Source organism: Betta splendens, chromosome 14 (genome assembly GCF_900634795.4).
Source record: "Betta splendens chromosome 14, fBetSpl5.4, whole genome shotgun sequence".
NCBI classification, from domain to species: Eukaryota; Metazoa; Chordata; class Actinopteri; order Anabantiformes; family Osphronemidae; genus Betta; species Betta splendens.
In genome coordinates this window covers 4562722-4576767 of record NC_040894.2, presented here as the reverse complement: position 1 = coordinate 4576767, position 14046 = coordinate 4562722, and the positions used below count along the sequence as shown (strand labels likewise).

The 14046-nt window shown below is 41.2% G+C and overlaps 1 protein-coding gene across 3 annotated transcripts in view; it reads left to right on the top strand.

Annotated features, from left to right (window-relative positions):
* Positions 1 to 14046, top strand: part of LOC114869807 (replication protein A 70 kDa DNA-binding subunit-like) — a 29688-nt gene that overhangs the window by 3838 nt on the left and 11804 nt on the right. For 2 of the 3 annotated variants that reach the window (XM_041073899.2, XM_029174319.3), the window contains exons 3-12: positions 459 to 537; positions 695 to 803; positions 893 to 981; positions 1069 to 1155; positions 5522 to 5849; positions 7912 to 8014; positions 8132 to 8200; positions 9475 to 9667; positions 11808 to 11944; positions 12514 to 12662. In XM_041073899.2, coding sequence (XP_040929833.1) covers positions 462 to 537; positions 695 to 803; positions 893 to 981; positions 1069 to 1155; positions 5522 to 5849; positions 7912 to 8014; positions 8132 to 8200; positions 9475 to 9667; positions 11808 to 11944; positions 12514 to 12662 — 1340 coding nt within the window. In that variant the 5' untranslated portion in view covers positions 459 to 461. The remainder of the gene's footprint in view (positions 1 to 458; positions 538 to 694; positions 804 to 892; positions 982 to 1068; positions 1156 to 5521; positions 5850 to 7911; positions 8015 to 8131; positions 8201 to 9474; positions 9668 to 11807; positions 11945 to 12513; positions 12663 to 14046) is intronic. The other variant, XM_029174320.3, reaches the window with a different exon arrangement.

Sequence of the window (14046 nt, the reverse complement as noted above, 5' to 3'; positions counted from 1 at the left end):
ATTATTGTTCTCTCCCTTCCTGCAATGTCAGTTTTTATCTGCACTTTACTGTACAATTAAAGGAAAAAATAAATATATAAAACAACTGTCTCATACTAAATGTGCTTACAAGACATTGATTGATTATTGACCCTTGTACCACAGGGTAATTAATATATAAATATGATCTCATAAAAAAATGAAACCATCATAAAATTATATAATAGTAAACATTCCCTAAAGAATTTTAGGGGCCTTGTTGACATCCATGTTTATTTGTATTCTTCTGTCATTTGAAACATTTGATGTGTTTTTATGTTTTCTTATGAATAAATGATTTATTTGTCACAGAGCATAGTATTAAATTTGGTTTCAATGTAGATCTTTAGACACCACCTAAATGTTTTGGGGGATTGAGATTTTGTGATCGTCCAGGGAATTTGTTGCTTCGCTAACAAAAGTGTCTATGTGTATGTCAGAACATGCGTCAGGTCACTAGTGGCTCGGGCCCTCCCAGGTTCCGCCTCATGATGAGTGATGGTCAGCACTCTTTGTCTTGTAAGTATCTTGCAAGAGTGCACTGATTTGTATGTGGGCGGGGTAGCATTTAAAGTAAATCAGTAGTACAAAGCAATGTTTCAACCTGGAAGCTGATCTTATAAAGGTGTGAAGTCTATTGTATTTGATCTGTGTGAATATGATTTTCTTTGTTCAGCCTTTCTGCTGGCCACCCAGTTAAACCATCTACAAGAAGAGAAAATCCTGGCACCGCACTGTGTGTGTATGGTGAAGAAGACAGTTACCAGCTTGTTGGCAGATGGGAGGTATGTGTTTGTACTCAGTCCTGTATAGTTACAGTATTTATTATTCCTTTTGGCCTAATTGTCACTTTGTTCAATGCATTACGTTCTAGACGTGTGATAATTGTGATGGACATGAATGTTTTGCAATCTGCTGAGGAAACTGATGGGAAGATTGGAAACCCCACTCCATATAATACAGGTGCTAAATTTATATTTTTAATGTGTCTACAAGAATTTAAAAACACTAATTAAAACTAAATTTATTTCGCTCTTTATCCGATTGCAGATGTTGTGTCACCGCAACAGAATTTAGTGTCAAGCACTTCATTCCCATCTGCTGCAGAACCTGGACCTTCCAATACAAACAACAGCAGTAAGTCTTGTCATTTTCTGAGGCCTTGGTGTGTTTTCTTAACAAGCAGCACATAACAAAAAATGACAACAATGAAATTAGTGCAAAACATATTCATGCTTGTCAGAAGCACTGCAGGGATATGTATATATATATATATATATATATATATATATATATATATATATATATATATATGAACGCTCACCTCAGCGGTGATCTCGTGTCTGTCTCTGGGCAGAACTACAGCGCTGCGCAGCGCAATCAGCTGCTCCGCGGTGTAAACAATGCGCGCTCTGACCCCGACGCACATCGTAGCTTTAAAAACAGCGTTTGTACTGCGCCAAACTTAGAAAAACTATAAAAAAAAGCTGTGTACAGGTTGTGTACACTAATGTTACTAACAACACACTAGAAAGATAAACTTAAATAAGTGAAGAAAGTAATAAATAGAAGTAAGAGGACAGGAGCTGTTGTGACCAGCAGCCAGCTCGACCGGAGAAAAAAAAAAAAAAAAAAAAAGTCTTAGGTGAATAAAATAATAATGCTGCCTTTATGGACTTATTAAAGTTGTTTGTTGAAACTGTTTCCTTAGTTCACAAAATATGAATAAAATAAGGCAGACCCACCAACAGGGGGAGCCATGTACCCTCTAGAGAAGGAGGCTGATGAACAGTTTGAGGTTTTTACCTTTGTTCTTAGTATCATTGTTCTGCAGCTATAATGTCTGACAAAGTCTGTTGTTCAGCTGTCATCTCATTTAACATACACCACTCATAACAACACTATCAGCTAGCTAACAAGAAAATTCTAATTTCCATTTTTTTTGACGGTCATAGCACCCCAGTGTTTAAAGGATGTAGACCAAGTATGGGTTAAAAGCTTGGAGAAACAGGATTTTAAAGCACAGTGTGAATTTCAAATTAGTTTAAATTACCCAAAGGAAATTCTACATCAACTCAAGTGCCTTTTTCACATTGCATTGTGCAGTTTTATCTTATTTAGTGCTCAGCTATCAGAGAAGGAAGCTGTCTTGTTGCCCACTGGCTACTGCAGCAGGTAGAATCTATAATTTACCCCTTTCAGCAGCTCACCACCATCCAGACTTTACAACAGAAAAGGACGCCCGAATAACGCTTGATTTCCTGCCAAAATGGCTGGTGCCATGTATCATGCCCAAAGTAGTCAGCGTTATTGGCTCTTTTTTATTAGCTTAGCCTTTGTTTCACTCAGTTGTTTTACACCACCAACTGCTCTCAGCATCAACATTGATTTTTATGTGGCAGAAACATACCCAGTAGTCCTCCTCAGTGGAGGATGTAAGCATGTGGGTGGATAATGAGTGCTTGGTATATATATGCGTGTGTGTGTGTGTGTGTGTGTGTGTGTGTGTGTGTGTGTGTGTGTGTGTGTGTGTGTGTGTGTGTGTGTGTGTGTGTGTGTGTGTGTGTGTGTGTGTGTGTGTGTGTGTGTGTGTGTGTGTTGACTTAGGGAGATTGTGTGGGCTGATGGCTCCTTCAGTTCATGGCTTCATGAATATTGTGTTGTGGACTGAATCCCCACGTAGCTCTGCGCAGATGGAAGGAGAGAGAGAGAAAGTCAACTAATTTGACTCAGCAAAGATGAGGCTCTGCATTAAGTAGTTAATCAGACTCTCTTCTCGTTATATCCTTTGATCCACGTAACCTCAGAGATCCTGCCAGGAATACAAACCCTGCTGCTCTGCCTAATTGTTCTGTTGATGGAATGGTCCTGTGTTTCTCTTTAGCGCCGTAACTGAGCGTTATGCATAAACTCTAAATTGTTTTCCTTAACCAAGTCTCTGTTTGATTACTTTTCAATGCTTTTCTAATTTCCATTTTTAGTAAATCAATAAATTTGTGTGCAGTGCTAAATACTACAAATTAAGTTTTGCCAATCAGCTTTAGACGATGTAATGACTTTGGAGGCTGCTGATTTATTAGTCTGGTCTCTAGTCCTTGTAAAGTCTGAGTTCCTGAGCAACACATTGAATCCCCTGGGTGTTTCCATTTGGCTAATGTGACTCCTTGCTTTCCGGCATCTCTTTCTGGCTCCTCCAGGGATTCCAGAGAGCTCAAAAGAGAGAAAGACGTAAAGATATGGCAATTGTATTTTATGAAATAAGATATTCTTGCTCATTCCGCTGTCATTTTCACAAGAGGCCAACCACTCATGACGCACAGCATTTCAACTAACCCGTAAGGCTGCTATTTTAAGGTCCATTATAGACCTGATGATGCCTTAGAGCGTCATAGAAAAACACCAGTAGACAAATAAATTTAGTGACTACTGAAATAATACAGCAGATAAAGTGCAGTAATAAAAGCAGTCTGTCTATAAAAGGCTGCAGGTGCGCAAGTTCGTAATGTTCAGGCAGCATTTGATGCGACAAGCAACAACAGTAATCTATTATTTAGGAAGTAAGGAAGTTGTTTTAGAAGAATAGAAAAGTCTTTGACTTTCACTGATGCAAAGGTCATTTGCTGATTCTGCATTACTGCACTTAATCAGTAGTAACATACCAAAATAATAATAGTACATCCACAGTGTGTGCCCGTTTCTTTACTTTCCTATTAGATCTGGCCAATGAATGCACAGATCCTCATTGAAATAGTGTTACAGAAGACACCCATGGTTCCTGGCTTCTCTCTGCTGGCCTTGATTGTGTCAGATCTCTTTTCAATTTCCAGGTCACAAGGCAGATAAGTCAGGTCAGCAGGAAGCGTAATTAGCTGCACAGGAGCCGCGTGTGTCAGCTCTAGATACTCAGGTCTGTAGTGACTTCTGACATCCCCTGAGTGATGGAATGTGGTCAGGGAACGTTTTTTTTCCTCTGGTGTCAGACTTTCAGCACGACACACAGAGAAGAACATTCACATTCTGAAATGGTTTAAAAAAATAGTCCATAGGTAGCGAGCGTAAAGTCAGAGGTCATCACGCCGCAGTCACAGACAGTTCTGTGTTACACTTTAATTATTCATCAGCAGATATCACTTAAAATAGACTACCTTCAAAATGCTTTGCATATGATATTTAAATTCCAAAAGGAGATCTTCGCTCGTTGAAGTGCAGTTTAAAAAATATTCATTATTCATCACTGACTATTCTCTGCAGGTTTCCTTTATCCTGCCATAGCTCTCCCTTCCTCTCTCTCCCACCCCTCTCTCTTCTCTATGCTGTCTTACGTAAACACACATTTACACATTATCTTTACCATTTGTGACTATATGTTTTTCTCATTCTCACCTTTTTTCGTGTTTTTACCATGATGCTGTAACTGTTGAACATGTAATTTGCATATTTATTCGCCTGTGCTGATCTTAATCCTAAATTATGTGGATTCATCAGTACTGAGTTTGCAGAATTGCATCTTTTCATCCAGTATTTTCCCCAAATGCTGCTCAATATGGAAGATCATTTGTGCCAAAATGACACATTTCCTGAAATAAAGTTTGACATGGACTAGCTAACTAACTCAATCGGATCACTGCTGAAAAGGCTGATGCTACTTTATTGTGGGAGGTGAGGTAGCACCTTGTAATTCTGTAGGCTGCTTCAAACTGTTCAAGTTATCTGGCATTTGTGTAAAAAAAATAACTTTTTGTTGTTAGGCTTTGTGTGCCCATAACTGTGAAACTATTTAACCTCAGAACTTTAGCTCAGCAAGAGGCAGGAAGAGCCTTTCAGTAAAGAAAACTTCATGATTTTAAATTAAATCATAGCAAGACAGAGTCCAGTCCCAGTACACTGTCTACAAAGGTGGTACCCACAGACTGTAAAGGTGTTCACTTTGACCATGATGCCTGTGGTACTACTGTAGTGTGTGTTTTTCTGTCTGGTGTCTTAGTTAAAAGGCTGAAATTGAGCAAACAAGTCCTAAATATATATTTTTTTCCAATTACTGAAAGACAAAATAGAGTAATTATAAACGAAATAAGTGTTTACTAGTCGTACCCGTGAGGGACAGCAGTGCTTAATTTATTGGCCCAACACAGGTCTACAGAGAGATCTTTAGGCAGCGGTTCAGAGGAATTTAAAGTTTTGGCTGCTATTCACGTTATGAGATGACAATAGCACTGCTAACTGCTCAACATCAGATACTGGTACTGAAGATAGAGTTTAGTGCCGTTATTTAAGTCAGATGATTCAACAAGTTCGAAAGACATGAACATACCAGAAATTTTTGTTCTGCTTCCATTCTGTGGTTGAGCCCATAATTGTATTTTACAAATATTAGCAATTTATTTATATATTTTAAATCATACAGTTCATAACAAATCAAATGAATCAATGGTTTATTCACTATGCCATTTGAATTCTTATGTTAATCCAATACTGTAAAATTGTCTTTATTTTGTCTTCCCAGCAGGTAATTCCTATAGCCGCAGCCGTGGAAGAGGTTTCATGGGGAAGTATCCAGTGAAGACGTCTCCCATGAAGACCTCTTCTATAAAGACGTCTCCCATGAAGACCTCCCCAGTGAAGACGTCTCCCATGAAGACCTCTCCTATGAAGACGTCTCCCATGAAGACCGCTTCTATGAAGACGTCTCCCATGAAGACCTCTCCTATGAAGACGTCTCCCATGAAGACCTCTCCTATGAAGACGTCTCCCATGAAGACCTCTCCTATGAAGTTTACCAGCACTTCTCCAAATCTGATTTCTATTGCTAACCTTAACCCCTACCAAAGCAAGTAAGCAGGCATACTGTCCATATTTGCAAGTGCCTACTTTGACGTACTTGTACAGCATGATTTACTGTAGGCAAGAGAAATTGAACACAGCATCAGTGGTTACCAGCTGTTCCCTTTAATGTCTTCTGCCTATTCATTAGTGAAACTATTTCTTGTAGGAAGTCCTTTACTATTTTTGTGTGGATGGGCAGGATTCATCTCCAGGTCTTTCTACAGATCCACAGCTGCTCTCAAGGGCATTCAGAGGCTTGTCCCCAAGTCAGTCTTACATACTTTTCGTCGTAAGCTTCAGGTCATTATTGTGCTGAAAGGTCATCTTGCACGTACCCTGAACTACCCTTGTCATTACACGTTATTCTCTGTAGATTGATGGGAAATAATGACCATTTAATCACTCACTCATTCATCTTCTGAGCCGCTTTATCCTCACAAGAGTCACAGAAGTGTGCACAAGGTTAAGGGGGTTTGACTACTTATCAAAGCCACATTATTTCCTTGTGTGCTTTCCTTCCACTTCCCCATTCTGTCATTTCTGAGTAGCTCTTTGGGGCATGTTTGGAAGTGGGTCTACAGTATATGTGCATCCATTACTTTTTTCCTATATCAGTATGTGCCTGTGTGAATTTGAGCGTGTGCGTGTTAGTCAGCCCATTTGCATGGAAATGAAATAACGGGTCTTGCGTCAGAAATGGACACATTAATGACAGATACTTTCAGTTCTTTATGGTCCGTTGCTGAGGTTTTGATTCTGTTGTTGAGCCTGGTGAGAATATGACCATCCTAAACCCCCACCCATGTATTACTCCCCTCTCAAAAGCTTTTACCTCCTCCAGGGTAACACTTTAGTGCTATTTTTTCATTTTTCCTTCCTTATCGTTTGATTTGGCTCAAGTCTCAGTTTCCAATGTTAAACCACAGAAGACTATACAGTGTAGCCGGTAGTAGTAGCCCAGATTGAAGTAAAGATACCTTGCAAACTCAGTCTCCATGTTTGTGCTCTAATAGGGTAGCCCAGTTTGAAATTGCAAGCTGTAAAGATAACTGCGCCTCGAGGTGTTGTAATAAACTGATGACTGTTCTAACTTTGAAGTTGGGGAACACCTATAGTGAGTAAAACAGATGACTTCAGCAGCTGTGGTTCAACCAAATATGTTTGCGTGAAATGAAAAGTACAGATGTGTGATTGTGCACTTGTGTCCTACACAAAGTATTAACGTGCTCTATGTTGTGTGTACTCTACTGTATATGCACAGTGTCTTTGGCTTCCTGGTCTCATTCTGCTGCTGTTAAGTAATATCATCTAGAGCAGAGTATAATTGGCTTTTGGCTGCCATAAACCTTGGTGTAGCAGTCTTATCCATACTGAGCAGGTAATGGGGTTCACTGTGGGCCAACAGCTGCTCTCATGATAGGGGATTTAATTGCAGGCAAAAAGTTATGGTATGAATTTCCTCCACTGCACAATTATCAACACAGTCAAAAAGCTCACTGCTGCATAAACTGGCAAGCTCGGCTGGCTGTTGTTAAAAACAGAACAAGAAGCACATTTAAATTCATCCATGACTTGGCAGATGTACAACACCTAGTTCACCCTTTGAAAAGAAAGTTTCTGAATATTAAAAAAAAAGTCTCGGCCTCAAAAAGCCACTCATTCAATTTCCTTAGGATTTGTTCCTGTGTGCAGTTGTTTCCCTTTAGTGACTGATGTGAGCTGAGTTGGGAGACTCATTAACAAAATGTATTTTTTTTTTTCAAGCGTGTCAGCTGCATTATTTTGTGTTTGTGCTGACCTTTAGACAGACTCCTCTGTGCACAGCTTTGTTGGTCAAAGAAAACTTTTTTTAACAAGGATATGCTGCATTTTAAGTGTTCTGTCTTGATTCCCATAAAAGAAACATTCGCAAAGCTTTGATTTCGTCCAGCTGGTGTGTAGACATCAGCAGATCAATTATTAATCATTCTAGTGGACATTTTAAGAAAGGGATGTTTTTGGCATCTGCACACATTTAGTTTTGCTGTATGTTGTAAGTGTTTTTTTGTGTCGACTGTGATTTTTGCCTAGGTGGACTATCAGAGCCAGAGTCACCAGCAAGTCCAATATCCGCACTTGGAGTAATTCTAGAGGAGAGGGCAAGCTCTTCTCTTTTGAGATAGTGGATGAAAGTGTGAGTAGAGGAGCTCTGAATGGCTCGCTGTTGCATGTCATCCTATTACACACGTTGCTGTTTTTCCGTTTTGTCCATGCATCAAAATCTTAAAAACAGAAATGTGCTGGTCAACAGGGAGAAATCAAGATCACGGCATTCAACAATGAGGTGGACAAGTTCTTCTCTCTAGTGGAGCAGGGCAAGGTGAGCCAATCCTACTCACTTTTATCTCAAAGATGAACAGCAGACTGTCACAGGATAACTGGATGCATGCAAATGTCTGCTCTGGAATTCTTTCTAGAATAGCTTTTAAAACATGTTTTTAATTTTGAGTAAAAGAATAGCACCTGCAGAGTAAACCTGAGCAGCAAATGTGAACAAAATGCCTGAATCAATCAGCATTTAGTCTAAGTTAGCTGAATAGAGCCCCTTCCTGTCATTTGTGTTTTAACCTATTAGTCATGTTATGTCTTGACATTGAATCTTTCTAGGCTATGCTCCATAGCTAAAAAAAGTGTGTCAGCCACTGCATGCATCTGATGAATTAGATACACCTCTCTTTTAATCGATCCAGAGACGGGGGAGCGGGGGATAATTAATGATTACTAAGTCTATAAATGTACACATTTAATACAGTAAGTAAAGTCTTTGTCTTTAGTTTGACACCATCTGACAAAGTAACGACCACGCTTTTGTTTCAGAGAAAGAAATTAGTATGAGGCTGAGCACCCAGAGCGTGCTCTTTACATGTTCTCGTATTCCTCTGCAATTACAGCCAGATAAAAAGCATGTTAAAGCTCATGTTAAACTCATGCTGGCACACAGGACTTAGTAACTCAATTAACCCCAGCCACCATTTTGCTTTGACAATGGTGCAGGTATCAGCCACTGGCAACGACTCCCACCACAGCTCCAGATCCAATTTGTGCCCTCTGCCCTCAAAAGATAAATAAAGGAATGAATTTGTCTTCTCTTCATGATCTGAGTATTGACAGAACAGTGAGCAGTGAGTGGGTGTAACTGGCTGTGAGCAGTCAGAATGCTTATCACATTAGTTTCATGCTCCTATCTCTGTGTGGGGCAAATCAGAGAGAGGAGGGGAAGGAAAGGAAGGAGAGAAGCCACAAAGGAAGAAGTCAGAGGCAGAGAGACAGAGATGGGAGAGTAAAGTGTGCCTCATAGATTGGCTTCAAATTGTGCTGTTTAGCAGACTCACTCTTGGCTGCTTCTTATTTTCTGGTGAATTAGAGAAGTGATGGGGCCGATATGATGCCACATCTCAGTTGGACCTGGAGGCTTTTCCATTTATACTGTATCAGGACCTTTTCGGTGGAACAGAAGCTGTATTCTAATAATAATTTCCTTGCCAGGGTCAATAAAACAGTCGACAAATCCGATCAGTCCTAGTTCCTTCAGACATTCAAGAAATGACCGGTTTGATTAGATCTAATGTAACCTCGGCACACCGTGGTTTGCAGGTGTACTACATCTCCAAGGCTACGCTGAAGGTGGCCAACAAGCAGTACACTACACTGAAGAATGACTACGAGATGACCCTACACACTCATTCATCCATTGTGCCATGTAAGGACAGTGAAGGGGTTCCCACGGTGCACTGTGACTTTGTGCCCATCGCAGATCTGGAAAACAGAGACAAGGACGCCATCATTGGTAAGAGAAGCTGCTTATTAATGGAAAGCCAGCACATCCCCAGCATCATGAGTCAGGAAAAAGCTGTGGAGGCTTCAGACACAGCTTGTGTGTCAGAAGCTTTCGTTTTTGCAGTCAAGGCATCAAAGATAATCAGCCAATGCCCAAACCGTAGGTACAGTAAGTGGCAGACCATCAATTAGCACAATTTAACAATGCACTGATTTTACTTAGCAGAATATTTACGCTACAGAGACTAAAGTATACTGTCACAAATTATAACAAACAATCATATAGTCACGCATGTTCATTCTTATTATCAGGCTAAGACGGTCATGAATGAGTATAAGATGGAGGTGCAGTACAGTAATAGACAGGAGCGTGCCAAACAGTTGTGAACATCATGATATTATGACAGGTTCACAAGGAAGGTTAATTCAGACATGCAGCAAAGAGCAGAGATAACAAGAGGGAAATGATTATCTCACTGTTTTACGTAGCTTAGAATTGCCTGTAACTGACAGTAATGTTTTATCGCTGACAGGTAAATTGGGACCGTCCAAATATAGATTGGTGTTTAAATTAGTGATTCAACACTGTGCTTGTGTCGGTCCGCTCTGTGTTATAAGCGCGATGATGCAGCGAGGCTCTAATTTATGGAATCTGCTGCCGGTGTGAGGCAGAGGTGAGAGGATGTAACCTGCGTGTTGTGGAATTTTGCTCATTTTGTTTCACTCGTCAGTTGGTGGGTTTTGTAGAATTGCATCGCTTCTTTTTTTTTTTTTTTGCACAACACAAATGCAAGACGCCATACATGAATCACAGCCTAAGTAAGATACTGCTCGTAATGGCCACGAAGCAGAGTAAACAACATTCTGGGAGCTACTGATTGGAAAATTGCCTGACTGCATTAGTGCAAATGACAAGCGGCGCTCGGGGGAGTTTACCTGGAGGAATGTGCTCGTGTCGGTCGCAGAGGGGCCGTGTTACATGTCCTGCGTGTCATCTGTTGTCTTCCCATTCACTCTCGCTCCACTCCGTCTCCCTGCGCTCCTTTGTTAAATAGGGGATTATAACATGGTAATGAGAACTTTCAGCCTGTTCCTGTGGTGATAATGGAGTTCAGAGGTGGATGACACCGTCTCAGTCATAATGGAATTAAGAAGGGCTGAGAGACCGAGAGCGGAGTGGGAGGGGAAGAGGGAGAGTTTAGGAAGAGGGTAGCAGACAGGATGCTGCATTTCAGAGCGCGGCTGATTTGCAAAGTCTGTATTATAATTCTCTCCAGTCATTTCTTTGAATGCATTGGCAGGTAATCCTGACACTATGGGGCGAAGTGACTAATTAAGTTAAGACATTTAAAGGTGCCCAGAGGACTTTGAACACCAGCGGATCTATGGAGCTACGCTTTCAGGAGTCTTTTGTGTCATGCACACCCATGTGGACATTTACAAGTATTTGACACCTTTTTTTTACACTAGACCGCTGTTTTACCAGCAGCGTATGTATCCAAATGTCACTCAGATGCAATACTTTCAGGATGGAGCTCAAACCCCTGGAGTGGATGTAACTGGGATCTTTAGCTACATCTGGTCTTAATCACGACTTCTTTCTTTTGTTCTCATTGACTTTGTGACAATCGTGCTTGTTGTACTATAAGTGCTTTCTAATTTTTTTGGACTTGTTCTGATGCAGTTTTCCTGTATTAGTCATGCTACGCCAGCCTCTTCACCTTCCTGCAGCCCAGCGGTCACTGCCTTTAGCTGCAGTAATCCTGAATGAAGTGTTTAGGCCCTGAGCATGAATGAGGAATGAGTGTATTTGTTGCGGTTCCGAATGTGGGCCTGGGTGTTCGCTTGCCTGTTATGACATTCACGTCAGTCTGCTGTGACTTGGTGATCTCAGAGCCTTGTCGACTTTCTGCTGGGCTGAATCTTCGCCGCTTATGATGTGATCACTTCACATTATGTATAGTATATCCGGGGGGCATTTTTATGCTTTATTCCACCTAGAGACTTTACAGAAGGAGCCCTTCACATATCACAATATCGCTTCCCTTTTCTCACATCTGTTTAAGTATTTGTCTTTCTGTATCCAGGAGCTGGATCTGTTAATCTGTCACCTGTTAATGATGATGTAAAATTACTCTCTCTGCTTGTAGATGTGATTGGAGTGTGTAAGAGTGCGGAGGATGTATCTCGTATCACCACTAAAACCAGCAGAGAAGTATCCAAGAGAGCCCTCAACCTAATAGACACAACTGGAAAAGTGGTGACAGTCACACTGTGGGGAGAGGAGGTAATAACTATAATCACTCTTTCACTCTCTGTCTGCCTCTTCTTGCTCTCCCTCTGCATCCACCGGTGGATTTGCAGTCTAACATAAAACAGGCTGTTATTAATCATGTTTTTATGAAGGTGTCATCTGTGTATCTATGCCTGTCAGAGAACATAACATATCTGTGTGCATGTTCCTGCCTAGGGGGCAGGCTGATTGGCTTTTCTAAGCGGTGAAATGTGGATCGGTCAAATCCTCCCTGTGACCTTCAGAAATGTGTTGGACCCGAGTCCCTGAATTTAAATGGGAGACTAAATAATTCTTGAATGTCCATGAAATGGCGCTATTCTTCTCTCAGCGCATTCAATCTGCAGGGGGCTTATCCCTCGTCTTTGCCAAAATCCAAAAATGACTTTCAAATTAACTTGTACTGTATGTTGTCCAATTACTATTAAAGCAGGCTATATCACACGCTCTCTAGTCTCTGTAGAGCAGAGGCTGACGCAGAGCATGCAGAGACAAATACACCTGCCTTTTCACTCTCTTATCCTTAATTACGGTGTTTGGCGCTGTTTGTTTTCCTTTTCCAGGCAGAGAAGTTTGACGGTTCCCGACAGCCCATAGTCGCCATCAAAGGAGCGCGCTTGTCTGATTTTGGGGGCAGGTCTCTCTCGGCTTTGTTTAGCTCCACAATCATGTTAAACCCAGACATTCCAGAGGCCTTTAGACTGAGGGCTTGGTGAGTCACACTGATGTGCACAAATACACTAGCACATATACCTGAATTTAAGATACATACAGAATATTCAACACATTGTGATCATTCTGGCATTTAGATCTAAATCTATAGTAAAATAAATGTTTGGAGCCTGTAGGTTTTTATTGCTTTATATATTTAGCTTGATGCCACTGATTTATTGGAGTGTAGAGGTTTGGTCCTGTGCACCTACTGTAATAAAATGACTGTACGCACACACTGCTGCATAGACCTCAGTGCATCACATGTCAGGAGACCGGTGGCATGTGTCTCCTCAGTCCCAGCAGGGCTGGATAGAGGGAGTAACAGGGAAGAAGAACAAAGATATTTTTAGAATTAATCTCTGAACTGCTACTGTACATGCGCAGGAAGACGTGCACGTGGTGAGCCGTGTCAAACTACTCCTATTTCCTTTTCCTGCAGGGATTTTGAATTATGACTCATTCATTCATTAAGCTGTTTCCATCTCTGGCCACCGCTGAAATACTAATGCATATACATGTTTTTCCTTTTGTCTGCTGTGTACATACAGTAGCATCGCTTCAGTGCTGCTTACGATTGTCCGTGTCTGTCTGTGTGAGTTGCGTTGAAACATATGCAGACAATTGCAGCAAATGGCATTCTCACAGCTTCAAGGAAAGAATTCCATATAGGAACCAGTGAGCGTTGTTCTCTTCATGCTTTGACTTATTATCTGGCCTACAAAATTGGCTAATTGATCAATGAAGAGTGGCTTTGAACATTTTCTGTGTGTTTGTGTTGTACCCGTTATGGCCTCTGTGTGTGTGTGTGCGTGTGTGTGTGCGTGCGTGCGTGTGTGCGTGTGTGTGTGTGTGTGCGTGCGTGTGTGCGTGTGCGTGCGTGTGTGTGTGTGTGTGTGTGTGTGTGTGTGTGTGTGTGTGTGTGTGTGTGTTAGAGGTGAAGGGGAGGGGCAGGCTCCATTGCTCCAGCTTTAATCTTGGTCTTATTAGTCTCTGGTCAATACACCATCTCATCCTGGCATTCGCAAGTAAAGAATGGTACCTCTCATCCCCTTTCTTCTATTCTTCTGTAATCCTTGGCTTTTCTCTCTGATCTCTCTTGCCGTTCGGTGCCGTCAACAGTTTACATGCTGACAGTGTTGAACGAATGGCTATGAATATGATTCAAGGAGCAGTGAGAGTGTTTTTTTCCCCAATATTTGTTAATAATTAACTCTGCGCTTTACAAAGACGGAGCATCTGACTTAACATTCCTGTGGTGATGTAGACGCTTTGTGGGATGGCTCCAACTCGTCTTGCTTGCATAATTGTAGGAAACTGATGAATTTGGGAGATGCCTTGATTAGATTGTTCTGCTCGGAGCAGCAATACAGAGCAGAAACCAC